At 45.8% G+C, this 26108-nt stretch overlaps 1 protein-coding gene and 1 long non-coding RNA gene across 3 annotated transcripts in view; one reads left to right on the top strand and one right to left on the bottom strand.

Annotated features, from left to right (window-relative positions):
- Positions 1–2: 2 nt before the first annotated feature.
- LOC102381875 lies at positions 3–9612 on the top strand. 2 transcript variants are annotated; one of them, XR_323291.2, is made up of 4 exons: positions 3–35; positions 1063–1145; positions 4550–4623; positions 9356–9612. It is a non-coding gene; the product is annotated as an uncharacterized LOC102381875 (long non-coding RNA). The 2 variants fall into 2 exon arrangements; XR_003092975.1 differs by having other exon boundaries at positions 1063–1881.
- An 11698-nt stretch (positions 9613–21310) lies between these two features.
- RASSF7 (Ras association domain family member 7) overlaps positions 21311–26108 on the bottom strand; it is an 84306-nt gene continuing 79508 nt past the window's right edge. Inside the window, exon 6 of the mRNA XM_025198564.1 lies at positions 21311–23808. Coding sequence (XP_025054349.1) covers positions 23786–23808 — 23 coding nt within the window. The 3' untranslated portion in view covers positions 21311–23785. The remainder of the gene's footprint in view (positions 23809–26108) is intronic.

The following is a 26108-nucleotide window of genomic DNA, read 5'->3' as shown; positions in this document are numbered from 1 at the left end:
AGGCCTGCCTGCAGCGGCAGCCTGCACCAGTGGAGGTGAGTGAGGGAGGGAAGGGAGGAGGGAGGGAGGGAGCAGGGGCTGGGGTGCCCCAGTGGCACCTTCCCCTGCTCTGCAGGCTCTGCCCTCCCTCCCCAGCCCTCTCCTGCTGCCCAGGGAGAGGAGTTACTGAAAGTGCCGCCCCAACACCCACTCCCTCAAAACTCCCAAGCCAGAAGCCTTCCCCCCCACCCAAGAAAAAAGCCCTGGAGAAACTCAGAGCCTGGTTGTTCCGGCCCTTCACAGCCTCCCATCAAGTCGGGACTGGCCCCAGCACCGGCTTCTAAAAGAAATCTGCACCATCAGGCTTTTTGGGGAAGGGGAGAAAGCCAGGAGTGAAGCACGTGGAGCCTGGCTCACTGGCCAAACTGTGGGGGAAGAGAGGGGGGTGTCACGCACAGCAGTGCCCAGCTGGACACATCTGGCTGAAAGTCATCTGCCAGAGCGGCGCGAAAAAAGGAAGAGAACGGCACGGGAAAGCCTGGGGAGGAAAAGCCGCCTCGCTGGGATCTGCTGTCTGTGGGAGAGGCCTTCCTGCATCTTCCCTGAAGCATCTGGCTGTGGCTAGCACGGGTGACAAGAGCGAGTTGCAGTGTGGGGCGGCTCCAGTTATGGCAAGTCCGAGGGCTTCTTTTAAAAAGAGAGAATTATCGTCGTAGGTCTGGAGCTCCCTGGGGGAAAGACAGTCTCCCTGCCTGCTGGGAGCACGTTGCACAACAGGGTCCTGATCTTCATTGGGCCAGGCTGCCAGCTGTGGCTGGACTGAAACTGCTAGATCTCAAGAGAGAGAGGAAGCAGCTAGTTTGAAGCGAATGTGACACAGACACTCAAAAGGAAATCCACCCCCCCCCAAAAAAAAAAAGCCCTCCTTGCTTTCTTGCAAGTTGCTGGATGAAAGTAAGCCAGGTCCCATGTGTTGTTGCCTAGGCCGGGAAAGGGCGCATAGGCAGGGTGGCCGAACTTCGTACGCCATGGTAGCATGTCTCTCCTCAGCTCTTGATGTGATTTGTCTCTTGTGTGTTTCAGGTTGCTGTGGTAGGGCGGGCGGGTTATTGCTGGCTTCCCAGAAGCATGTGTCTGCCTGCATTGGGTTAATCCTCCAGAAGCAGGTGAGCCACTGACTAACGCACATTGTGCTGTTAGCGATTCCACTGTGCGTGTGACAGCGGCTAACCTGCTTTTCGGACATCGCTATATCTACTCCATCACCCCGCCCCAGGAAGTGGCAATGCTAGACCCTGGGAATGGCTCCTAGTTCCCAACAAAACTTTACGGAGCTTGGCAACAGCCCCTGTTAAGTTCGTGGACCTGCGCTTTTTTGGAATCTTCTGAAGAGTTCGTAGGAAGCTTGAACGCCTTTTTTTCCCTGGGGATACATGAAAGACTTGCAGCAAGAAGGAAAAAACAACTGCCTTTGTTAAAATAAGTTAATGGGATGTAATCGATGCATGCATGTGCCATTTGGACCACCTGTACTCGTGTTTAGCATCGTGTTTAGTGAGCAATGTCTTGGTGCAGGAGCATTAAGGGACTTAATGCTTGTGGGCCCTACTGCAGAAAGGATCCAGGAAGTCGTGAGCAACTTGCCCTGAGCTAGGGGTGCCAAGCCAAATGCAAAGGATTCATGGGAAGGTTGCAAATGGAAGGACATGCTGATGAAAATGAGCTCCATCCCTCCCCTTTATCCCACCCTGTCCTTTCCAAAAAGTAATGGTAATAGACATTGAGCCAAATTAGAGAGAAGCTCTTTATCCAGCCAGTGAAGGCTTGGTACCCAGTCAATGACTAACTGAACTACTGTCAAGGGTGTGTTAATAGAAAAAACTATGCATGGCATTGCCCTGGGTGAGTCACCTTAAAGACAGACTCTAATCTCTTATAAGTAAAGCAGAAACTGATTTCACCTCCCAACTGTTTTTCTCTCTCTTTTCTCCTGGTAAATGTTGCTATTTGTCTCTCAAAAAGAGGGCTCTAATTTCCCCAGATTGATCCTGCCTAGGAAACTCTCTCATTCATTTCTCTAGCAAACTGTGATGTCACATGTACCGTTATGACTTCATGGCTTGCAAAGAGCTCAATGCTGTGGGGGGGGCAGGGGGAGGAGGTGCTTTTTCCAGATTATTTGTGGTTGCTTTAACCAGCTGTGAAAATAGAGGAAGTGACCAAGCAAATTTGCTTTTACCATAAAAAAAATTTTCTTTCACTTTTGCTCCAGCTTATGATCTAGGGAGACTGAAGAGTTTGCTCTTCGGGCGTGTGCAGTTTTATCTCTAGGTCACTTTGTGAATCCAAGCCAAGTTAGAAATATCAGGCATCCTCCAAGAGTGGTTGGGAGGCTTCTGTTTGCTGCTCCCTGTGAACCTTTTTTTTTTTTTTTACTTCTAAAACTGGACCCTGTGGAAGACTTGGGATTTCTTCTTATGAAAGGCGCAAGAAAAAAAGGGCACAAGTTCATATAAAGTCAGTATCAAAAGGAAGTTTCAAGTCACTAAACTACATGGGTTCCTCATACAGCTACAAATCAAATAAAGCAATAAATTGATTTACAGAGAAAATGTCTAGTCACCTAAGAGGCCTGGTCTTAGTAAATGTTTTTTGCAGGGGGGCCTGTCTGCTCTTCAGAGGAAAACAACCACTTCTGTTCCCTGATCAGCATAAGCAGGTCCAGTTAGCTGCCCTATCTAAACTCTGGAGCTTGAGAAGGAAGAAAGCAGTTTGATGATGGCTGGTGGTCACAGCTATGGCTGACTCTTCTGAAATATTAAAAATAGGGTCTAAAAGGGTAGAGAAAGGGAGTCTTCTCTCTCTTCCCCTCCCCTTTTTACCTTCACAATCTCCACAATCTGCTTTCTTGGCAGAGATGCCAAGATGTGCATAGACCATAGAACAGGGGTCAACAACCCACAGCCTGCAGATTGAATCGAGCTCACCAAGAGGTTGGATCTGGCCTGGCATTGTACAGGAGATGGGACAGCATGTAGTTTTGCTGTGCCACTATTCCTCTGCTGCTCTTTCATGCCTGAGCTTACTCTTTTAGCAGAGGGGCTGGGGATCTGCAGTGAGAGTCAGCATGGGTGCTGTGGAAGGTGGAGATCTGCAGCCCACAGCAGAGGACTGGGTTTCAGGCTCTCCCACTTGTAGTAACAAGATTACTGACCCCTGCCATAGAGAGCTAACTGTATTTTCTTATATACAACATGCCCTACAGTAAGAGACTGTGCTTTTATAAAGGCAGAATGAAGAAAACAAATAGATAAATCTTTCTTTGAAAATACTGGGAAGCAGCATCAAGTAACAAGTAGCAGCAGCTAGGGAGCCCAGCATGCTTGTGCTGTTCCCTGTAGAGCTTGGACAGTGTTACTTTAACAACCCCCTCCCCAAGCCCAGCAGAAGCTTAAGATACAGGAACTGCTATTACTGTATTTTCTTGCTTATAATGCATACCCCGGTTTCCAGCAGCTGATTTTTTTTTTTTTTTGGATGAAAAATGTGTGCTGTATGTGGAAAAAATATGGTACTCACTCCTAAGGATTGCCCTCCAGGAAGAGACTGTGGTGTGACATAGTAGGAGGGTGTAGCCAAGGGGCTCTTCTGTTTGGAGAACTGACATACCGAATCTGTGACCAAACAGAGGCCAGTTTCTGGGGCCCTCTCTACTCTAAGCACTCACTCTTTATCCCACCACCTGTCTCTGGTCCATGAAATTAGAGCTGGGCTGCTGGTAGGGAAACGGTGGGAAATTTGAAGGAAAATGATAGTGTAGGCAGGAGCCCATGGATCTTCACCATGGTAACAGTCACTGTAAAAAGACCTCAAAATTTGGTTCCAGTAGGGAAGCCTCTTAAGCCTGCAGCGGACACTGACAGTTATGCAATATAATGCACGAGTACGGAGTCTAGCATGCACCAGAGTTAATTGTTCAGGAGGAATCTTCATAATAAGTGTATCACAACCCAATATTCACAGGTTACAAGATCTCATGGTCAAAATCTTGTGTTTTTTAAACCCCTCCTACCCAGAAGTGGCTTTTCTTGTAATATTAAAGATGTGACAATACCATCTCTTTACTCCCTGTAAAAAAAAAAAAGAAGAAAGTTACAAAGGTATAACACCAAGCCACACTACACCCTTCTACCTGTGTAATACCCTAGGCAATTTTTGTAAGATAAATAGAGTTTGGAGCAACAGGGCCCTTTCATTTGTATTTTTTAGAAGAAGTGCTTACAGCTGAGCTTCTGTTTCCAGGTTCTTGCAATGCTATTAGACTCACTTGCTACACAGTCATCTGAACCTCTCAATAAATATCACAACATACTTGTGCATACATTCAGTTTTACGTTGCCTACGTGGATGCTCATGCCTTAAGCAAAGCCATCTGCAAGGCATGTTTATGTTATCCCAAGACAGCTGAAAGTGAAGACCACTTTTTACTACTTTTTACTGTCACTCTGATCTACAGTATATATCATAACCTCTTATGTTATTTCTGCCTTTACTTTCACTGCCTCAACAGCAGTAGAACGTCCCCTGAATTCAATAGGAAGGTGGAATGGACCAGCTGGAGTACAGTGCGCCTGGACAACACAGGTATGGAAAGATAATAAATCAAGCTCAGATGTTACCAGTTTGCTCCACAGAGTTGTTTCAAATTGCTGCAGGAAAGCTCTCAACTTTAAAGTCTCACCCAGCCTCCCTCCTCCCTCCCCCCAAATTACAAAGGCTTGTTCAAGCCGCTCAGAAAGACGCTTGCTGTGTGAGGGAACACACCCTGTTAGATGGCATTAGTCATTTTTATGGTGTGTGCATGTGTGTGGGTACACAAATTACATTTTAACAGCTGTAATTAAACTGATTCTGTAATCTGGCATTCCCATTTATGAGAAGAACATTTACATGTAAACTGAAGTGGGCCCTGAAAACTCTAGATGAAAAACTGTACAGTGTGTTGTACAGTCAAAGAAGTGTCTCTCTGAGTAGTGGACAATTCTGAAACAAAGTCCACCCAAGAGAAAAACCTTCAGAAATTCTGAAGGTAAAGCTACATAAAGGAGGCTGGCAGACTTGGAGTTTACCCACAAATGCTAGGAAATTTGCATTGCACATGGCAATTGCAAGTGACACATTTCTTGGATGTTGCTGGAGAGGGAAGCCGGCATGTTAAACATAGAAAGGTGAATTATCAATCGCTTAAGAGAGAGTCTTGCTTTTCCATAAAGACAAGCCTGGGGCTTATATAATAAGTCTTAAAAATATATCTGCTGGCAGGAGGTTCCATTGAGAAAAAAAACTCACTTAGCCGTAAACAACCAAGAAAGTCTACCAGACTCCTTTAATGCAGAGAAGAAACCACTAGTGGGAGAGGGTAGAAATCATGAAAGCAAGGTAGCATCTTTTCTTTTTACAAATGATGAAGGAATAGTCATAAAAAAGAAAATTATGATGGAAGTAGATAGTATGCTTTGACCCCTGTACCACACCCTCCTCCTGACTCAATTATATTTCATTGCCTGGCTCCAGTGACACACCCTTACCAGGTTTTGGGTCCCCAGGAGCAATATAGAGCATTTGTACATTGCTTGCGGCCAGCGAGTGCATTTTCTTGTAGTCACTCTCTCCTTGCATTATGTAACCGATGCCAGTTCCTGAAGAAATGTGCTCTTTAGATAGGACATGCAAAACCCCTGGGTTTGGGAGTTGAACTACTATTTAAAAGCTCCGTTTGTCAGAAACAATCTCAAAAAGTGTGTTGTATATTGTTGTTATTGTGCTGTTCACCTGAGAGAAACCTCAAGGCCTAAATACTTGTTTGAGAGAGAAAACTAACAAATCTCAGTTGAGTAGGGCAATGCAAGCACTATGGCTGGGATAATAACTGAATTTGAGTAGGGCAATGCAAGCACTATGGCTGGGGTAATAACAGAACAAAAATAGTAGATTTTAGACATTTTTTTCTTTAAGCTTGTGCTGCAGTGGGGATGGGTGGGTACCTTAGATCAGCATCAAGTTTCTGATTTTAATCCATCGTGGAAATGAAGTAGTTGCCTACCAGTGACTGTCCATCTTCCTAGATATTATAGCAGCTCCCCACGCAGTAGAATAGTTTATAAATGGTGAAGAATGCTACCTGCTATTTCTCTGTTCTCTCCTTGATGGTTCACCTTCAGTTTTTAAGCCTGCTTATGGGTTGTTTCCTCTTTTGTAACTGGTGCATGGAGAGTTGTTGAGAAGCAAGTCTTGGCATTGCATCTAGTAAGAGTGGTGAAGGAGGACATGCTTCTCAGTGAATGCATGGCATGCCAGTTCACTGACTGTGGAAGAAAAATTATGGTAGTGATAAGACGCCTGAAATTCTCCCTATGGCTGTGATTAATCTATCCAGAAATTTTCCATTTTGGTAGAGTCTGTGGGTGCCTTAAGCATCATAGAAATCAGAGGCTAAATTATAGATCGCTGCCCTGTTTCGATAACCCTGTTCACGTGTTCTTATTTTAGTCGACTATAAGAATTTATATTCCTCCACTGGAGTGAGCAGACTGATCCCAGTACATGACAGGACTCCTATAATCACAAGGACATGAAGAATCCCGCTGCAGTCTTTATCTCCCCTAAAAAAAGTAGTCATGGCCTTGGAACAAATTCATTCCGGACTTTTGTGGCAATCTTCTAGGCCTTTTCAATAACACTGTCTCCATGGGATGTGTTGGGTGGTAGCTGAATGTTGTAGCCAGCTAACACAGGGGTAACTTTGGGGCTCCAGCTCACTGGCTTGATGCAAAGGCTTGGAGCACGGGGGTGCATCAGCTCCAGGGGTGAGTATGGGTTCTTCAAATGCTTCTTGCCAGCTGCTTCCAGGTAACATTGGCATCCACCATAAGGCCCCCTGTCTGTCACCTAGGAGAAACACATTACACATGCTCCAGCTGAACTGGCCTTGGGTGGATCAGAGAAGAGGAAAATAGCTGATAAGCATGTCTCATGTTCTCATATGTTCGGAGGAAAGCTTATCAAAATGCATTGATTTCTTGGCTTCCTAGAATAGCCTGATGACTAGGATACACTGTGTTTACAACTGGCATGGCTAGACCGACCTGACTCATAGGGCGGACGAAGGTGTGAGAGCTGGCATGAAGGATGTAAACCCACAGCAGATGCCTTGGGTATCTCCCCCTCCCCCTTCTGATACCCTCATCCATTGTCCACGCTAGGAAATAGCACATGTTCTGCTTGGGTGTCTGTTTCCTTGTGTAACTCATTACACTTTAATAATGTCTTTGCTGAGCTCAGGAAACAGCAACCCAACTTCAGTATTTTTGCCACTTCTAATTCAGTTGAAGGTGCGTACCATCAGCAGAGGGGGTATGTCTGGCTTATACATAGAGTGACCATATAAGACCATTGGAAATCTGGAACACTTCCCGCCCCCCCACCCCCAGTCATTGGCACTGCTGCAGGCAGAGATGGAGCCGCATGGTGCGCCAGGCAGGCAGGCAGCACTGCTGCCTGCCTGCATGGCACACTAAGTTGCTTTGCCTCCCTGCATGCCATGCCCCTGCCATTCTGGGACTCTTGTTTTAATTTTCACCCACTGACTGAGACCAGCCTTCAAAATCTGGGAGTGTCCTAGCCAAACCAGAATGTATGGTCACCCTACTTGTACAAACCAACTGCAACACATACTTGCATGAGGGGGAAAGTACAGAACTCTAGAGAAAGAAGGCTGGAAGGGACCTCAGGAGAACATGAAGTCCAGTCCTGTGCTCAAGGCAGGACCATCCCCATCTAAAACTTACCAGGCAAGTGTTTGTGAAACCAGCACTTAAATTTCTAATGGCTTAAGCATCTCCGATTTAGTTATTCTACAAAGGTGTACCTCTACCTTGCCTTCTTCCAATTACAGAGATCCTACCACTTTCTAGGAAAATCTGTGTCCAGTGCTTAACGACCCCCATAGCTAGAACTGCCTTCCTAATATCTGACTCAAATCTCCCCTATCATGGTCTTAAATTGCAACAACTTTCCATATACCCCATGGGCAGAGAGAATAATTGATCACCAGTCTCATGGAAACCGTTCTTTGAATATTTGGAGACTTAAATCCCTTCTCCCCACCCCTTTCCAATCACTCTTCTATACTAAATAGTTGCTATGCTTCCAGTCTTTCTTCATAGATCCCATCCCCTTTCTCTTGCACTCTATTTTGCCCATAAGCACCAAGTCCTCAGGCACTCCCAGCAGCCCTCCTGATACAGCTGAGATGCAAGAGTGATGCTATTGATAGGAAGCAGACAAATGGAGTCCCTGAAGACATGATTCAGGCTAGTGTTGACCTTCACAATAATCCAATATTGTGTAACATTCGTTTTTCCTTCTGCGCTTTAAAATACAAGGATTTTTCTTACTCCTTTATTCCACGTTCCTCTTTATAGACTCCTGGGCTCTATTAAAGTAACCTGTTAAATCACATCGATTAATGTTTGGGATCGGGATGCCATCACCTTTTTGCTTAGATATGACACAGTTTTATTTGTCCGTGAGTGAAGTTTGGCTTTGCAGCTGGTGTAGCTTTCTTTGCCTTTGTGGGAAAATTCAGCTCTTCCTCCTTTTCAGAGGTGAAAAGGCTATACCGAAGGCAGTGCTCCTGCTCACATTCCAGCCCCTCCAGAACCCCTCCTAGAAGCCACCGGGCTGCCTACATACAGAGAGGCGTGTTCTCCCTCAATGCACCAGTCAGCTTTCCTAGCTTCCTAGTTGCTCTATTAGTGGAAAATTGGGCTGAATGGCCCACATCAGTTCTGGGAAACTCGTGCCAGAATGGAGCGGGTGCAGTTGGATTCTCTCTCAGGGAAGCAGAGATAGCGCTGGCGCTCTCTTGGCACAGGCAGGCGGGCTGGCACAGCACTGCAGAATTTACTCCTCCTTTCACCTCATCCTTAAACACAGATGGCAGATTTGAATGCACGCTGCCAGGGCTGACATCCGTATGCCTCAGTCCATAGCTGCTCAGCTCCCGACTTCAGCTTTTAAAATCCTCTCACTTTCCCTTTATTGCCTGTCTGTCCAACTGGCTACTTACATGCTACTAAAAAAAAAAAAAGAGCATCCCCTGGGGCTCATGCTTCCCTAAGCTATGAAGACATCTTGCCTTTTGCTAAAGAGATGATTTATAATAAGGAAATAGGGGAATGAGGTCTGAGAGGAGTTGGTTTGGCATCAAGGCAAACTAGTCACCAGCCATGGGGGCCCTGTCATGTAATGATAGGGGAGGGGGGAAAGTGCTGGAAAAACAAGTAATTTTGTAATTCGACTTTTTTCTTTTCAGTAACACTCACTAACAAGGTATCTGGCATAGCTGAACACTCAAGTCATCAAGGTTTTATGCTATCCACACTATGAGGTACTACCCTCCCACCCCCACTGAGGAATCCAAAGCATAGCCCTCTTCCTTTTGCTGCAGCATAGCAGACAGGATGAGGAGGACAGCCCACATCCACACATACCTCTAAGTCCACCAACCTACCCTTTCTCTTTTCTGCCACTCTCCAATATGTGCTGCATGCTTTATTTAAATAAAGTGGTTTCTTAATCTCATAGCAGCGAGTAATTTCTTCCTGCTGTGTTGCGGTGGCCTAGAAAAAGGACAGCACAATCTCCACTGTAGCAAGAAGGCATCTCCCAGGGCATGAAATTTTAATTCGGAACAATCAGGCAGCCTTGAAATGGGAATGGCAAGCAGCAGAAGTCAAATCATCAATAAAATATTCAGTGGCAGAAGTGTAGTATTGACACAGCCTTTCGAGCACGTAAAAAGCTGAAAGGCAGAGCGCTGTTTGGCTAGTTAGCATAAGGGCGCCGGCTGTTCCGTCTTGTTAGGTTACGTGCCCACAAGCCATTAAGCAGAAGCCAATGCTCAGTGCAAGAGCGTACATGCAGGGAGCATTGGCTTGCTTCTGCCTCGTGGAGATAGCCCTTCAGCAAGTACAACAGGAATGCTCAAGAATTGCATGGATTATGCACTTTGGAAGGGCTGGAGCACTTGCAAATAGTTACTGGAGTGGCTGGGAAGGTGGTTGTACACATCTTTATGCAGGTTGGTCCTTCAATCTCAACCAGAAATCTTGAAGGGTGCCATGAGGTGTGAGGCGATAACCAGGTGTGAGAAGATATATGCAGGATCAGGCTGGTCTCTGCCTGGCCACTTCCCACCCACACGTCCTGGCCGCTCTGCATACGGTAGGAAAGTACTATAATCAAATTAATTTTTAAGTGGGGTACCACTCAATTCAAAGTTATGGAGGGGTGCTTCAAAGTACCTTTGTCTATGAAGGCTGAGAACCACTAGTTTAAGTATCTCAACAGCATTCAGGGACCTTAGTTAAACAGGAGGCACCTGGAGGGAGACTAGAGTGCTGTTTATTAAGAGCAAAGCTCAGGACCTTTTGCCCTCCCCACAGCCTGAAGAATCTCTGGCAGGGAAGGAGTACAGAAGTCAAGTGCTAGTTGCAATTGGGATCAGACCAGCTGCTCTATTCTTCGCAAAGGAAACAGGGCCACAATCCCTGAGCAAGGTGTATGTGGGGAGGGTGAGGGGGGGAAACACTTGGCTTTGCAATTCCTCTGAAGATAGACCGCATGAATTTTGGAGCAGAGGTCTAACAGCAACTCATGAGAGTCCAGTGCCCATTTAATCAAATCAGGATGTGTGAATCCCTGTTACAAGCCCCAACCACAGGTGACCTAGAGGCAGGCCTAAATGTGCCGCAGCAAGGATTGCAGAAACGGCTTCCTTGAAACCTGGGAAGCCTCAAGGCAGGATTAACAGAGGTCACTGTAGATCATTCCAGCTGTGCAGGGTCAGCTGTGACTCCTCAGCTGAACCACAACTGGATTTTCTAGAGCTGAAACGTCTCCCATCTCAGCTTGCTCCAGGCCCTGACTCTATTAGTGCATCATTATACTGCATAATCCACGCCCCCCAACTCCATCACCACCTCCTCCCTCCCATTGTGTTTTCCAAACTGCAGACTGGGAAGGCAGAGTTAGCAGCAGGCAAAATACAACCACCTTATAAATCCAACTCTCCAAACACTTGGGGAGCAGACCTGTAAATTCATCCCCTGAACACAACCTTTACAAAGGAAAGAGAGAACAAAATCTCTATTACACACTTACACGTGCCTATGTGCCTCACTGGCCAACCAATGGGAACTTTTGGCACTAATAAGCCGGCGTACGAAGCACAGCTAATTGTTGAGACAATACGCAGGAGTCAGCTTGCGGCTCAGAGAATTCTCTAGGGAAGCGTTAGCACAATCCCACTCAGAGAAGGGAAGTCACTGGGCAGGTTTTCTATTCTGCTTGGCCCTCCTCTATTTGTCATGCCAGATGCCATTGTAAGACACAGGCAGAGTCATTAATCAAAGGCATTTATTACCTTATTAAACTCAACTGCCTTCACAGATGCTGGACAATGTTTTATGGAAAACCCTACAAAATCCCTACTGGCAGCACTGCTGGAGTCTAACACTAAGTAGCTGGCAACAATGGAAACACCATTTTACCCTTCAGATTTCCACTCGTATGCTTATTTGCAGAGAAGGACAATAGCAAGTGGCTCATTTATGAAAGCAAGCAGCAGAGCACCAACTCCAGTGCACCTGTTAATCTGAACGTGCAACCCTGCTGTCAGGGCCCCTCCCCTTTCCTGGACAGATCCAGTCACTGGCAGATACATGCCTGCTGCTGCAGCTCTAAACAAGGTTGCTAGCTATTCCCACCAGCTATTAAATGGTTAAAGAGATTTTTTTTTTAATGTATTTATTTTATTTTATTTTGTAAACTATTCTGGCCCTTTTGCCTCCTCTGCTTGGTTATGAACTAGAACATTTTGCATTCTGGGAATTAGCGGCTCTGTCAGCAGAGCTAGAAATGCTCCCATTCAAGCAATGCAGCAGATTGTAGAGGCCTGGAGATAGACTTTACATGCCTGTAGAGATTTTTTTTCCCCTGCAATTGATTGACAGTCCCTTTTGTGCATGATGTAATCCAAATGTAAATATACACAGAAATAGCTGAAGGAGCCTTGCATCTAATAGGAGAAGCCACTGTAAAGTAAAAAACAAAAACATGGCAGCAAAATTAGCAGAGACTACTTGGGATAATCCCAGGACTGAGCCAATTTGCAGAACTACCCACCAGGCTTGCCAACCAAGTACGTGGTCTAAGCTATGATTACCTTTATGGCAACCAGATGCAAAGGAAAAAATACAAGCAATGGAACATCTTGTTTGGTGCCAACTTTGGATATAGACAGTCACATCCTCAACTAGTGTAAGCAGGTGCTGCTCCCTGAACTTCATGGAGCAATATCCATCTACGAGTAGGTGCCGATCTGGCCCAGGATGCAGGCATCTGGCAGAAACCTGAGGGTCTATGCATCCTGTGCTGTCAATCCTCTTCTAGCATGCCAGGGTGTCACTACGTAATGCTGAACCAAGACTCCTACTGCTGTAGCTACATTATGCTGTGAAGCAGAGGGAGTAGGAAGGGGTCTTGTTTCCTTTACTGCAGAAGTGATGCCATGGATTAGAGGCGTATTCCATAAGAAGGGTTCGTCTTCCCCCTACAAAAGGCTCATTAGATGCGAGTGGACCAGGTTGGCCAGACAGACCCATTCGAAACAAGGGCTCTGTAAGAACATGGAGCAAAGGCTTGCAACCAAGCCACCCATATTTAATTTGGGAAGAAGCTGAAGCTCCTCCCTCATGTCCCTTTCCTTTGTGAGGGGATTCGCCTCACCTGCAGTATCTGCAGAGCCTATGGCTTCTGTCCACCCTGCAGCCCAAGGCTCCCTTGTTTTGTAATACATTTGCCTTTGTGAATGCCAAGAGTCAGTCAGCTATGCAAAGCAACATGCTTGGCTGAGAATTCAAACCCCTCTGATCTTGTATCTCCCCACCTGGGTGTCAGGTAGTCAAAAACAGAAGAAGCCTCAAGGCTTGCAGAATATCACTCTATGCTTTCTGCCTCTTTGTGGCACCACATGCCTCACCCTAGCAATTTGTTTGCCAGCAGCATCCATCTCCTTGGCTGGTTATTCAGCAGGTGCTAACTTCTGCAGTCCTTTCTCCTAATCGTGATTAGTAAGTTCTTTGATTAAACCAGTCACCTACACCTGCTAGAAGTCCTGCCACCTCTCATGCTGTGCTGTTCATATTCATTCATGTGGGGGACTCTTATGCAAGTATCTTGCGGCACCTTCTGAGTCTGAATATAGACCTGGCTACCAAAGAACCTGGACATAAGCAGCACTTTTGATCAGGAGAGCACCAATCTGTTTGCCAAGATTGGTCTGCACTTAGAAATAGCAGGCCGAGCTCTCCCTTGGAATTGAGAAACGTGCAAAGACCCCCCCCCAAATCATCCCAGGTTGCATTTCCACAGCAAACAGCCTCATCTAGCAAGCAACATCTTCAGCAACCCTGCATGTAAGCATATAAACCAGAAGAGCTAGCCCTGTGCAAGAACCACACTTCCTGCTCAGTGCTGGGGCTGCATCAGACCACAAGCACTTGCTCAAGCAGAGTCAAAATATGTGGAACTTGGTGAGGGGGTGGTCTAAAGATTTGTATGGGGGAAAAAAGAAATGACAGCTCCCTACTCAGAGCATCTGTTCCTTGAGCACAAACTGACTTAATCCCATCCGCTCGGAAAAACTACTACAGCTATGCGCAGTTCACGCTTCAGAAAAGCGTTGATTTATTCCAATGATCGGCCTAAACAAAGTCCCATTTTAGGCCTATGCAGCCACGTGGAAGAGATGAGTGGAAACATGTGAAGTCAAGGTGAGCAGAATGTAGCCAATAGCATCCTCTTTTCAAAAGGTACTTATGTGAGCCAAATCCTGGCTTGGCTTTTAGTTCCCAGGCTGCTCCCCCACCTCAATCCCAAACCAAGCATGCAAAAAAGTACCATATGCTGGCAGACCAGCAGGAGACTCACCAAGAAGGTGAATACTGATTCTATTCAAACAGCTGCTGTTCACAAACACTCAGGTGAGTGCGAGGTTTAGGGAAGTGCTAAGGCTCTGCCATGAAGTTTTCAAGCCTCCTAACAAACACTCCATGGGGTTACCCAGGTCTGGTGGTGTGCAGAGAGGCCTGGGATTACGGCCACCTGGGTTCTAATCACATAAACTCTTCCACACACTTACACCTTGATACCACTTGCTTGCAAAGCAGCAATGACTATGCTTAACCTAACTCCCAAGGAGTGAAAAACAGCATAGACTACAGGTTTTCAAGTCCTTGAAGGGAAAAAAAAGATCAAGTCAGTGTTAAGCAAACATGCATAGGGCTGGGTTCTGCCAGAAGCAATAGAGATACTGTTTCCACACCTGTGGGGAGGCTTCCAAATGCATGTAAGGGACTTAGGAGCGCGAGCCCATTGTCAGTTATCATTAGGAACTGTGCTTTGGAAAGGGCTGTCTCCTCCAACCTCAGAGGCTGGAGTGCCCCAAGCCCACAGTTGTAGGGTCACTTACCCCTTTTTTACCACAGCAGAGCAGGGTCCAGTGTAGGATGAAGACTACAATTTAGCCAGAGCCTGGGATCTTTTTGGTCAACCCTGACCAGCCTCTTTTGGAGGAAGAAACAAGGCATGGTTTCAAGTAGCAGTTGCTGAAGACCCAGTCCAAACCATGGGGGACTTCCTTGTCTCAGGAGATGGACAGAAAGCTGCCCTTATACTTACTAGGCTCTTGGCTCCAGCCTTTCAGTCACTAGGGCTAGGGACAGATATTACATGTAAGCCAGTTTAAGTGATCAGAAACTGGTTTAAACCTGTAACAGAACAGATGTTCAGTGCACATAAACCAGTTTGAAAATGGCTGAAACTGGTTTGAGACAAACCTGGTTGAATGCAGTATCAGACTTAGCTGATTTGGGTCAAACTGGTTTATGCAATGTCTGTCCCAGACCCCTTGCTGGTTTAAGTTAAACCAGACTCCCCCAGCATCCCAGCACACTCTCTGGGCTGGGGTGGGGGGCTCTCTGCTCCACAGCAGGGCTGGCCCTTCCCTTCTGCTCCCTGGCTGGAGCTTAGCAAACTGCAGGCTACTCCCCCGATCTCCCTCACCACTCCCTGCTAAACAGGAATTCCCCCCTCCCCTCTGTCTTGCTGAGAGGTATCTGTGTATTAGCTAACAGACCACATGCTGGCTATGGTATGGTCCATGCTGTGACAAAAGCAGAATCAAAAGGTAGCTGGTAATGTCCTGCTGTTGTTTTCTTAATGGGGTGATAAACACTGTTATCAATTGCCTGCTGGGCTGGTCAGAAGGGGTGGGGGGTGGGGGGGGACCCCTCCCTAATCAAAGTGCCATGCCCCCGTCAGCTCAGTACTGTGGAAGGGAAGGGAGAGCTAATTTAGCACCACGCCCCCACCCACCCACCCCCCAGCTTCTAGCCTGATCCACTGCAGGCATGTGGCTGGCTGCATGTCTGAGCAGTTACAAACTGGTTTAGCCTAGCCCAGTTAGACTAACCTGCAAAGATCGAATCGATTCAGGCTTTTTGAATGTCTATCCCTAGCCTAATTAATCACAGCTGGATTGTGCTTATTGTGGAAATGAGCAGTTGTAGTCCATCCACAGTGTGTGAGGTCCAAGCTGGCCTGTAGATCAGCCCTGTGCCATTCATCTGACCCATGAGGCCAAAATGTCTTAAGGGCCACTGTCCTAAGAATTGGGATTGTTCCCAGGCACCATGCCTTAGATTGTTTTGTGACTTCGTTTAACCCGGTGGCCTGCATTATACCTGCCTAGATGATCACGGTAGTGTCTTCTGGCCTTAGTTTCCTTGTTAAGGGTTTAAAAAAACAGAGGATAGTCATCTACAGCAGGCAGCCAAATCTAAAACCTTGAACCAATTTATACACTGAAGGAGGAAGCTATAATTTCTGCTGTTTCTAGAAGTCTTCCTTTTCTGCGCTACTTCCAGAAACTCTCTCAGCTGCACAGAAGGAGCTTCTGCCTCATCCCTCCCCCTATCTGAGAAGATTATTTCCTTTGCAAGCAGGATGTTTTCCAGTAGGCAATAGGTTGCTCTTGACTTTAGCAGTGAAGATGTCTCAGGTTTTGCCATAACAGAAGCTAAGGTTGAGTGACCCCAAACTACCCAGGCAGGGGAAGGAACTTGTGTATCAGTTTAGAAGAGCAAAGGTTTGCCAGGCATGCAATTGTCCTTGTTTAGCTTTCCTGATCATCTCCCTTGGGGTTGCAGGCTTCTGCTGTTTGTCTTGCAAGACAAGTCTGCACTACCCTTGACTGCATTCTGCAGAAGACTGCAGTGAGGCAGCATGGTTATTTTATAGGACCCTTTCACACTCCTAGCAAAGTCACATGAGGATAATGACTGCTCAGATGTGACTGAGGTTCCTCTTAGCAAATGATTTTCCTCAGCTCCTGTCTGTGCTTGATGGATTGTTATCACGGGGTTGCTGGTATTTGCTTCAATGTGTCTAAGAAAACAGGCAAGGGAAAAAGTGGCTTGTGGTCCTGTTGATTTTGCAAGAAAGGACCTAAAAGCATCTTCCATGCTTAACAGAAAGCTTTTCTCAACACCTGCAGCAGTTAGTCTCTTGCTCTAATTCAGTTTTACTGACATTCAGTTCCTTGCATTTGTAAACTCCTGCAGTCTGTTGTTTACAGCATTACTTTGGGGCAACTTAGTGGGTGTGTCTACACATGCACTTTAATGCGCAGTAGCCTATTCTACTGCACATTAAAGCAGTGTGTTACAAAATTATCAAAGTGCCCCTTCCCACCATGCATTGACATTTTATTTGGGAAAAAATATTTTAACCTGTTACTTTTCAAAGCAAATAAACACTGCAAAAATGGATTTATTAGTTTGGGGAGAAAAATCCCACCATATGGCTAAAAATCTGATATGACAAGATTAAATTAAAATTCCAGGCCTTTACCTGCAGGTGCTCATTATAAGCTGTCTGATAAACAGCAGGAGTCACCAACATAGTAAATAATCATGTGGCTGATTGTGTTTTCTTCTTTTATTTTTTACCCACATGATGAGGTTTTCTCTTTCAGTGGATTACTATTTTATTTACTTGCAATCAGACATTTTGATTGAACGTTTACTCATGAAGTTCTCTAAAGGATTAAAAAAAGTGTAATCTCCTCCCCCTCTTCCACCTCATTCCTCATGCACAACCAGTGCATTTAAGCCAGTGACTCTCAAACGTGTTAAGACTCAAGGCAGCCCTCGGTAGACTTGATGCACCCCTGGTAACTTTTCTGAATCTAGGAGCACCCTATTTTTTAACTATAGAAAGATAATAGAGCAATAATTCTTCTATTGTGAAGACCGCAGAAAGACCGCAGCAGGTGGTTTTGGCACTATGGATTACTATTTGAAATCTCAGGCTTTGTTTTGTGAATCAAGTTTAGGTGTTTGTACATTTAACAGCATTAAGATTTTGCAGCACTCCACTGCACACTTGTAAAGATTTCATGGCATCCCATGAGATTCCTGTTTGTGAATCACTAACTTAAACAACAGCCTCCTACTTCCAACAGGCAGAAGCTGATTCTAGGGCTCCTGCAGCAAAAATAATTTTTCAATTATAGATTTCAGACCTCAATTGGTAATTCACAGAGCTTGGGTTTTGTGGTCAATGCTTGCTACAGACTTTGTAAGTAAAGGATGAGCAGCAGACTTGAGGAGCAGACACAGACGTGTGATGAAGAAAAAAATTATTTAAAAAAAACCAAGACGAGTGGTTTTGATTGGTGAATTAAATGTTTCCATTTGACCTGATCATATTCTGCTAACTCTAGTCAGTGTTTGCAACCAAGTACAGTGCTCTTGACTTCTGGTCCTAGAAGAAGGCTGTGCATTGTTGTCATGCATTACTAAAAAGCTGCTGCATTTTATCCCAGCAACTGCTACATTCTCAGTGAAAAGGATTCTCATTGAGCATTTGTAAAGCAGTTTCTGATCCAAAAAAAAGGCATCAAGAGTATAAAAATGGCTTGGTAATAAAATACTTCAAGTTTCAGTCACTGAATGGCAAGTTGCTGATCATCAGTAAAAATGGCTATTTACTCTAAAACAGTCAAGTGAACACTATCTTAAGTTTACAGTTTCTGAGTGTTGGCAGTTGAAAAGCCGAACTGGGTTCAGGTCAGGGATAGACAGAAAAAGCCCCAGAATTCATCCCTCCTTCACAAAGCATCACTTACTTGCTTCAAGTCACACTACGTGCCCAGGGAGAGATAGTTAGCTGTGTTACTCTGAAGTCAGGCAGAAATTAGTGTGGTACCTTAGACTAACTTGCTCAGAAGGGCATAGACTTTCATAGGCAATAGCCTACTTCCAGTGAATGCAGTGATAGTGTCCTTGGAGATTAAGTACATTGAAGGTACTGAGAAGAGAGCTGAAAAGGAAAGCTACTCTGGAGGGAAGGGAAGAATATGGCACTGTTCTGGATTATGGAAATCTTGCAGGAGGTAGAACATTCACACAAAACCAGGGACTAAAAAGACAGAGCAGGATAGGAAGGGATGTGCTCACTTGCTCCTTCAGCTGCCGACAATCAGTGGTCAGGTGCAGGTGTCACATCCCACACCCCCGACAACGTGGAAAGGCCAGAGGAATAGTGCCTCACAGCAGAACTTTGTAATGTGAACCCTGCTAAGTTTGGAGACTTGAGTCATCTGGAGTAGCTTCTATTCTCCAGCTCAAGAGGAGGAATAGTAGGAGGAATGCCAATATGCTAATTCCTGGCAGCCAAGCACCAGGTGTTCAGTAGAGCTGTGCAAAATTTCACCGCCAGTTTTGTTTTGATGCTGTTTTGACCTGTTTCAAGGTCGAAACAGCAAAATCGAAACAGAACAGATATAGTTGAACATTTTGCCGTTTTACCCATAGGCTATAACGGGGAAGGACAAAACAGCCTATAACTTTTGTCATTTGTGGCCTGATTTGGATGAAACTTGCAAGAATGATAGCCCCTTCTGAGGGCATGAAGCCTGCCGTGAATCAAGGAGATTGGTATAGGGGGTTTGGGGAAACTGCACCCCAAAGTTTTGAGAGCAAAACTTGCGTCACATGTATGTGTTAAGCCACAGCAGGATCAAAACTGCAGGGGTGGTAGCCCCTGTGGAGGCCACAAAGCCTGCCAAGTTTCAAGGAGATAGATGCAGGGGTTTGGAGAAAACTGTACGTCAAGCTGCAGACAAGCAAAACTTGTGACATGGGTGACACTGTGTGTGTTAAGGCGCTGCAGGCCTGCTAGCCCCTGCTGAGGCCACAAAACCTGCCAGCTGTCAAGGAGATTGGTGCAGGGGTTCTTGGGCCCTGCACCTCTAGCTGCTGACAGACAAAACTCGTGACATGGGCGCTTGTGCAACTGACTGTCTCTGTCTTGAGGCAGAAGCAGTTCCCAGCTCTGTATTGATTCTTTCCTCTCCTTAGTTTGTGGTTTTGTAGGTGTTAATCCTTTCTCATTAACTCATTATCCTCACTAGCTACTGTGTATTGAGCTGGTCCCTGAGTGAATCATGATTGATTGGGTAACACAGTAGCTAGCTAGCACAAGCACCCAGGTCACAGAGTTTTGCCTGTCAGCAGCTAGGGATGCAGAGCCCCAGAACCCCCCTGCACTGATCTCCTCCACACCTGGCAGGCTTTGTGGCTGCAGCAGGGCCTAGCAGCCAGGTCTGCAGTAGGTACCCCCACACCCTGTGCCCCAAGACCGACATAGTAACAAGCACTCATTACATGAGTTTTGCCTGTCAGCAGCTGGAGGTGCAGGGCCCCAGAAGCCCTGCACCTATCTCTTTGAAAGCTGGCAGACTTCATGCCCTCAGCAGGGGCTAACAGGCCTGCAGCTTTCACCCTGCTGCACCTTAACACACGCAGTGTCACCCACGTCACAAGTTTTGCTTGTCTGCAGCTTGACGTACAGTTTCCTCCAAACCCCTGTACCGATTTCCTTGAAACTTGGCAGGCTTTGTGGCCTCCACAGGGGCTATCATGAATACAGTTTTGACCCCAGTGTGGCTTAACACATACACGTGACACAAGTTTTGCTTTCAAGACTTTGGGGTGCAGTTTCCCCAAACCCTCTGCAACCATCTCCTTGAAACTTGGCAGGCTTCATGCCCTCAGAAGGGGCTACCACCCCTGCCGGTTTCATCCAAATCACACTAGAAATGACAACGTTACAGGCTGTTTTGTCCTTCCCCATTATATTGTATGGGGAAAATATGGAAACAGTTTCGCTGTTTCGAGCCTGTTTCGACAGAACAAAATGGAACAGCTGTTTCAAATCAAAACAAAATTTGAAACAAAATGCTGTTCCATCCAAACGCTGGTTGAAACAGAATGCTGCCATTTCGCAAAGCCCTAGTGTTCAGGAGAGTTTCAGCAAATGTTGTAGCATGTTTACATTTAATTGGCATATAGAGAGGTAAAGCATTGGACTGGGATCAAGGGATCTGAATTCCCAGCTGAGCCAAAGACTCCGAGTGACTGGGGGCTAGATGTTTTCATCAGAGGCTCAATTTCACTCCTTTAAATTTAAGTATATCCCTTCAGTCTCATTTCTTCAGGGCATGATTTTCAGAGGTGACTGTGTTTGGAACCCGTCCCATTAATGTTGGTCACATCCGTGCTCCTACTGTATTTGGGTGCTTCAGAAAACCCTGATCCTTAGAACAAGCTTCGTGGGACAGACGCAATCCCCCTCCTTAGGTTTATATACAGCACCTAATACAATGGAGTCTAGACTAGGGATAGGCAACCCCCAACATGGGTGCCAGAGCATGGCATGTGAAAGCATTTTGTTTGGCACATGTGCCCTGGGGCAGACTGAGGCTGGGGCTGTGCTACCACAACAAGGATCAGGCCCCTTGTGGCTCCCCTGCCCTCCACCCTTGGCACACCAACATCTTACAGGTCAAGATTGTGAAGGTTTCTGGCATTCTGCCTAAAAACATTGCTGACCCCTGGTCTAGACCTCACCCAAATAAGTGAGGATGGAGAAGGCTTCAGAAATCTTCTTCTTCTTCTTTTTTTTTTAAATAAATGGAGAGCAGATGGGAAATATTAAGCAATTTTGTGGAGGCAGCTATGGGATTGGTAAGCTTCTTCTCCAGAAATATTTGGGGAAGACATATGGTGTGAAGGAGAACAAGAGCAGAAAGGTGACTACTGAGCATCTGAAGTCAACACACACAAACACACACTGGGAATTACTTTACAGAAATCCTTTCTGAAGGTTTATTTAAAATTTAAACCAGACAACAATTTATTACACAGGATACATTCATACATGGAAAGTGTGTTTTTACAGAGAATACAGCCGTCGAGTCACATTTTTATATACAATGTACAGGATGTTCGTAAAACCTTCCTCCCTCGCCCCTGCAAAAATCGGGACCCCAGGACCCTTCTACATTAATCCATTCCCCACACGCCATCCACAACTTTCCCATTTCTTTTTCACAATCAAAATATAACAAAGACATGGCGGGACAAAATTAAAAAAAATAAAAATGTACTGGCCGTCAAGTAGAGCTCAGCGTGAAATGTTGCCGATTGTGTACCTATCTCCCTGTATCACTATCCTGTGATGTGCAGCTATGAGAAGAGTTTGTTCTGCTGCAAGCCAAAGTTTTCAGATGGGCTTGCACTGAGAGCAGGAAGCCTCGGCTACCCTGCAGACCAAACTGGCTTAGGCGACATCAAGTTTGTACCAGCGAGCCCTAAACAGCTCTCACAGTGGGGGTGAGAACCTGGTAAAGGGAAAACAAAGAGGTGGGAAAGTTGTTCTGTTTTCAGAGCTGGCTGGACCTTTCAGTTAGGGAGACCACTGAGAACACAGTAAATACACCTCAGTAATGCAGCACACATTAAAATATTAAAAAAAGAAAAGAAAAAAGGACAGAATCTATGGGCTCCCTCATCTGGGGTTTTAACACCCATGCCCAATGATATACTGGACGGCAAGCTTCTCAGGGCATGTCTACACTATATCCATGGTGTTCTCAAAGAGCCCTGGCCCATGCTACCACTCCCAGTTTGCACATGGTAAAACTGGAAATGAAGCGGTGAATGAGGACTGCTCTTGGCTGCTGCTGTTGAGCATTTCCATTCTTGGGAGAAACCCAAGGCTGCTTCATTGCTGGGTTTGGTGCACGTAGAGTGGGAGTGGCACCCTGGAAGTGGCAGAGAGATGCCCTCTAAGGTAGGGACCATGTCATAAGTATGTGCAGTACCTACCCCAGAAGCTGCCTATGTGTGCTACCATGGTAAATGGAAAACAGCAAGAGGCTGTTAAGGTTCCATGCCTTTCAACTGAGACATGTTTTATGGACATAAAGAGTAAACCAGCAGCTTGGATCTGAACAGCAATGCATTCTAGAGAGCAGTGCAGCTTTCCCTTGGTATATTGTAGGGTTATTTCCCTGTCTATACAAGGGTCGTAGCAGCCAAAGTCTGTGGTGTGCTTACGTTAAGAGTAAGCCAGCACCTTATAACATAAATGTGCTTGCTAGCTTAGGGACTTAAGAGGTACAGAGGCTTTCCTGAGAAGTGAAGTGAAAGGATGGCAAATGCCCAACTACTGAAAAGGTCTCTTTTCAGCACCTCTATTAGGAAAGAAACAGCCAATGGTGGAAGCTACTGGTTAACTGGAACAAAATATATTGCACTTAATATTAGGACAGAATGGTACAGACTTTACCCATGGAACAAATGTGTGGTGTGTGTTGTCATCCCCCCTGCTTTCCCTTGCTTACAAAGATCCAGATATAAAGTCTCAGAGGCAGATGAATATCACAAAGCTAAGAAAGCCAGGTATAGACGAATCTTTTGCAGAGCTGGGTGGCACAGAAGGTGGATGTGCCATTTAGTGACCTGATCCCTATGACAGAGAGACAGACTGCCCTGGGGAGAGAAGGGAAATGACTCTCACACTGGGTTAAGCTCCGTGTAGTTAAGACTGCTGAAAACTTGGTGTACAAACAGAGAAGCCAGTTTGTCATTCAATTATCAACACTTCATCCATTTAAGTACACCCATTTTAAAAATCACCTGGACAGTCCACTATGTTAAATAGAAATTAGGGACTCCTAAGATGAGAATTCTGCTTTCTTAAGAAACAGATGTCACTCCAGCTATTCCACCTCAACTCCTTGCTACTGCGCAAACGACACTGTTGGAAGATGATGTACTTGGCACAATGTACAAAGAGCAAGACAATGTCACCACCAGCACCATGGCAAGTTTCTGCTGACTCTATGTTCAACTTCAACATACTCCTAGTCGCAATTTGTCCCAGACCAAAAATAAATAAGTAAATCCCAGCAATATTTGTCCCTCCAGGTTGTAAAAATCTTTCTTCCACAGGGCTATAGTGTTTCCCCAGACATTTCTATACCTTTCCAAAATAAACTTCCATTTTCTTATCTTTTTTTCTTTTATTATTAACAAGGTGGGGGGTGGGAATCACAGTATGTTATACAGGATACAGTCCTCATTTATATGGCTCCTTCACTAAACAGCAGTTATGGGTAGTGCTCTCTGGAAAGTGTACCTCAGAGGATGGCACTGAAGACCTACTATACTCTTCGTTTATTTAACTCAGACAAGTCTTGTAGCCCCCAAAGGCAGTCCACTGTTTCATTTGCTCAGAGAAAAAATAATTTTTCATCACTTGATGCATCTTATGAGAGGGCTACATGGATCTCTGTGGAAACATAGCATCTTCATTTTGTTTTTTTTTAAATACAAATAAGTAATAAAAACAGGTGGTTTTCCTCAGATAAGATATATTTGCATTTTTTAAATGTTAATCTGTAAAAAATAACTTGTATGGCCATTGACATTCATTCATGATAAAAAGGAGTACAATATATATGTGTATGTGTATATATATCTATATACACATATATATCTATACACACACGCACACACGGAATATGATTGTATTTATATAGTTACACTTGCAAGGCAATCAGTCCTCCATTGGTTGGGCCTTTCGACCTCCAGGTGCTCTGCCTTGTTGACAGGACTACAAGACATACAGAAATAAACTGATTCCATCATGGTGGGTCAGTATTTGAAAAAGGAGATGAATGTGACAACCGTGCATGTTGTGATATTAAATTATAGCCTTCAAAACTAAGAGTGTGGTGGAACACGCACTAAAACATTGTGGGGAGCTAGTGAAATGGTTGTGGGCAGGAGTTGGTGTTTGTTATTCCTTACTGCATTTGGGCTATACCACAGGCTTCTTGCTGTACCACCAGAGAGGGGGCTATGCAGGAAGATGCTAGTGTTATGGAGTCTCTCTGTGTCCCCAAGGCAGTCACAGCATATGCTGTGCATGTATCTGGATACTAAAACACAGGAGACACCAACCCAGAGTTCTCTCTCCATTGCCTCTTGTGACATGAAAAATGGCACCAAAAAAAATTGACAGAGGAGGGCAGTAGCCAGAGAAGCAATTGTTGGATATTAGGAAAATCTCTCTCACCAAGAGGGTGGTGAAGCACTGGAATGGGTTCCCATGAGTGGTGGTGAAGTCTCTATCCTTGAGGCTTTTAAGGCCTGGCTCAACAAAGCCCTGGCTGGGATGATGTAATTGGAGATGGTCCTACTTTTAGCAGGGTGCTGGGACTAGATGACCTCCTGAGGTCCCTTACAACCCTCATTTTCTATGATTTTATGATTCACTGGCTTTTGCTAAAAAGTGAGTGGGCATGGACCCCCCCCCCCACACACACACACCTTAAATTGTAACAATTAGTGGGGTAGCCCCCGAGTTGGTCCTGGGGAAAAGGCAGGGCTGCCACAACCTGGGATGCGGAAAACCTTATTCAGCAGATCTGGGCAAAGCCATCCCTGCGTGCCCCGCACAGCTGTGGCTGTTACTCAAGTGACATAGTCTGCCCAGGCAGGGTCACCAGGGCTAGGCTCAGAAGCACGCACAAGGCAGCAACCAGGTTTCCAGTCCCTGATGTGTACTGGAGATAGCTTGATGCCCAGCCTGCAAGGGGGTTGCTGAGGAAGGCACAAAGCACCCGCTTCTTAAACATCTCCCAGTGGGTGTGGTGGACAAACCCCCTCTGCCTTGCCAGCAGGACAAGCTGGAACAAACTTCTGCCACCAGGAAATCTGGGGTAGAGAAATCTCCCCTCAAAGTTTTCTCCAAAGCCTGCAGTCAGTGGACAGGTTCACGTGGCTTTAAATGGCCCTGCGCGGTCTCCTCTCTGAGCACCCGCTCTCCTGCAGCATAAGCAGTGATAGAAGGATTAAACATAATCCCATGGGATCGCTGAAGGAATGCAAGCAAATCAGAAGCGACTGCTCAGTCTGGGGAGAAGTGTGCTTTGCTCCCACCAGGACAATGGGTGGTGTGGCCACAGCAAACCCATCCCCTTCACATAGAGCCCCAAAAAGGTGTCAGAGGGCCACAAGTGCATAGCTGTCCTTGTATCTGCTAGCGAGGTAGGAGGGGCCTTGGCTCTTTTCCTTTTCAGTCCTTGGCTCTGTCCCTTTTCATTTGTACTGGGGCAGGATGCTGCTGTTAATATCCAGGCTCCAACGCTGGCCTCAGCACCCTTCATGATAAAGGATTTAACCTCTCTGATACAAATCCCTGCTTGGCTCCTTCTCCCTCCTTGGCTGAACCCCCAAACTCTGTCACCTTTCTGTTCCCTAATTTATGGGGTTTTCTTTAAACAGCTTATTCTGATATCAGAATGGACACATTAAAATGGCACAAAGCTTCTACAGTGGGAGGAGGCATGTCTGTTGCCACCTGGGAGGCCAAGTGCTGTTTCTCAAGGGGATCTGAGCCACAGTTAATGGACAGGGTGGAAGAAATGTGTCACACAGGGAGGAGGCATGCCACATCTAAACCATCCCCTGGCAATACAGAGTCCAGGAGCACCGACTACAGAGCTCTTCCTGAAAAGGAACGGCATCGACAAGGAGGTGGGGTGAGGAAAAGGAGCTCCCTTCATCACTGGTTCTTCTAGGAGG

This window comes from Alligator sinensis, unplaced genomic scaffold (assembly GCF_000455745.1).
Source record: "Alligator sinensis unplaced genomic scaffold, ASM45574v1 scaffold907_1, whole genome shotgun sequence".
Classification (NCBI taxonomy): Eukaryota; Metazoa; Chordata; order Crocodylia; family Alligatoridae; genus Alligator; species Alligator sinensis.
Note: the sequence above shows the minus strand (reverse complement) of the source record. Positions and strands in the feature narration are given on the sequence as shown.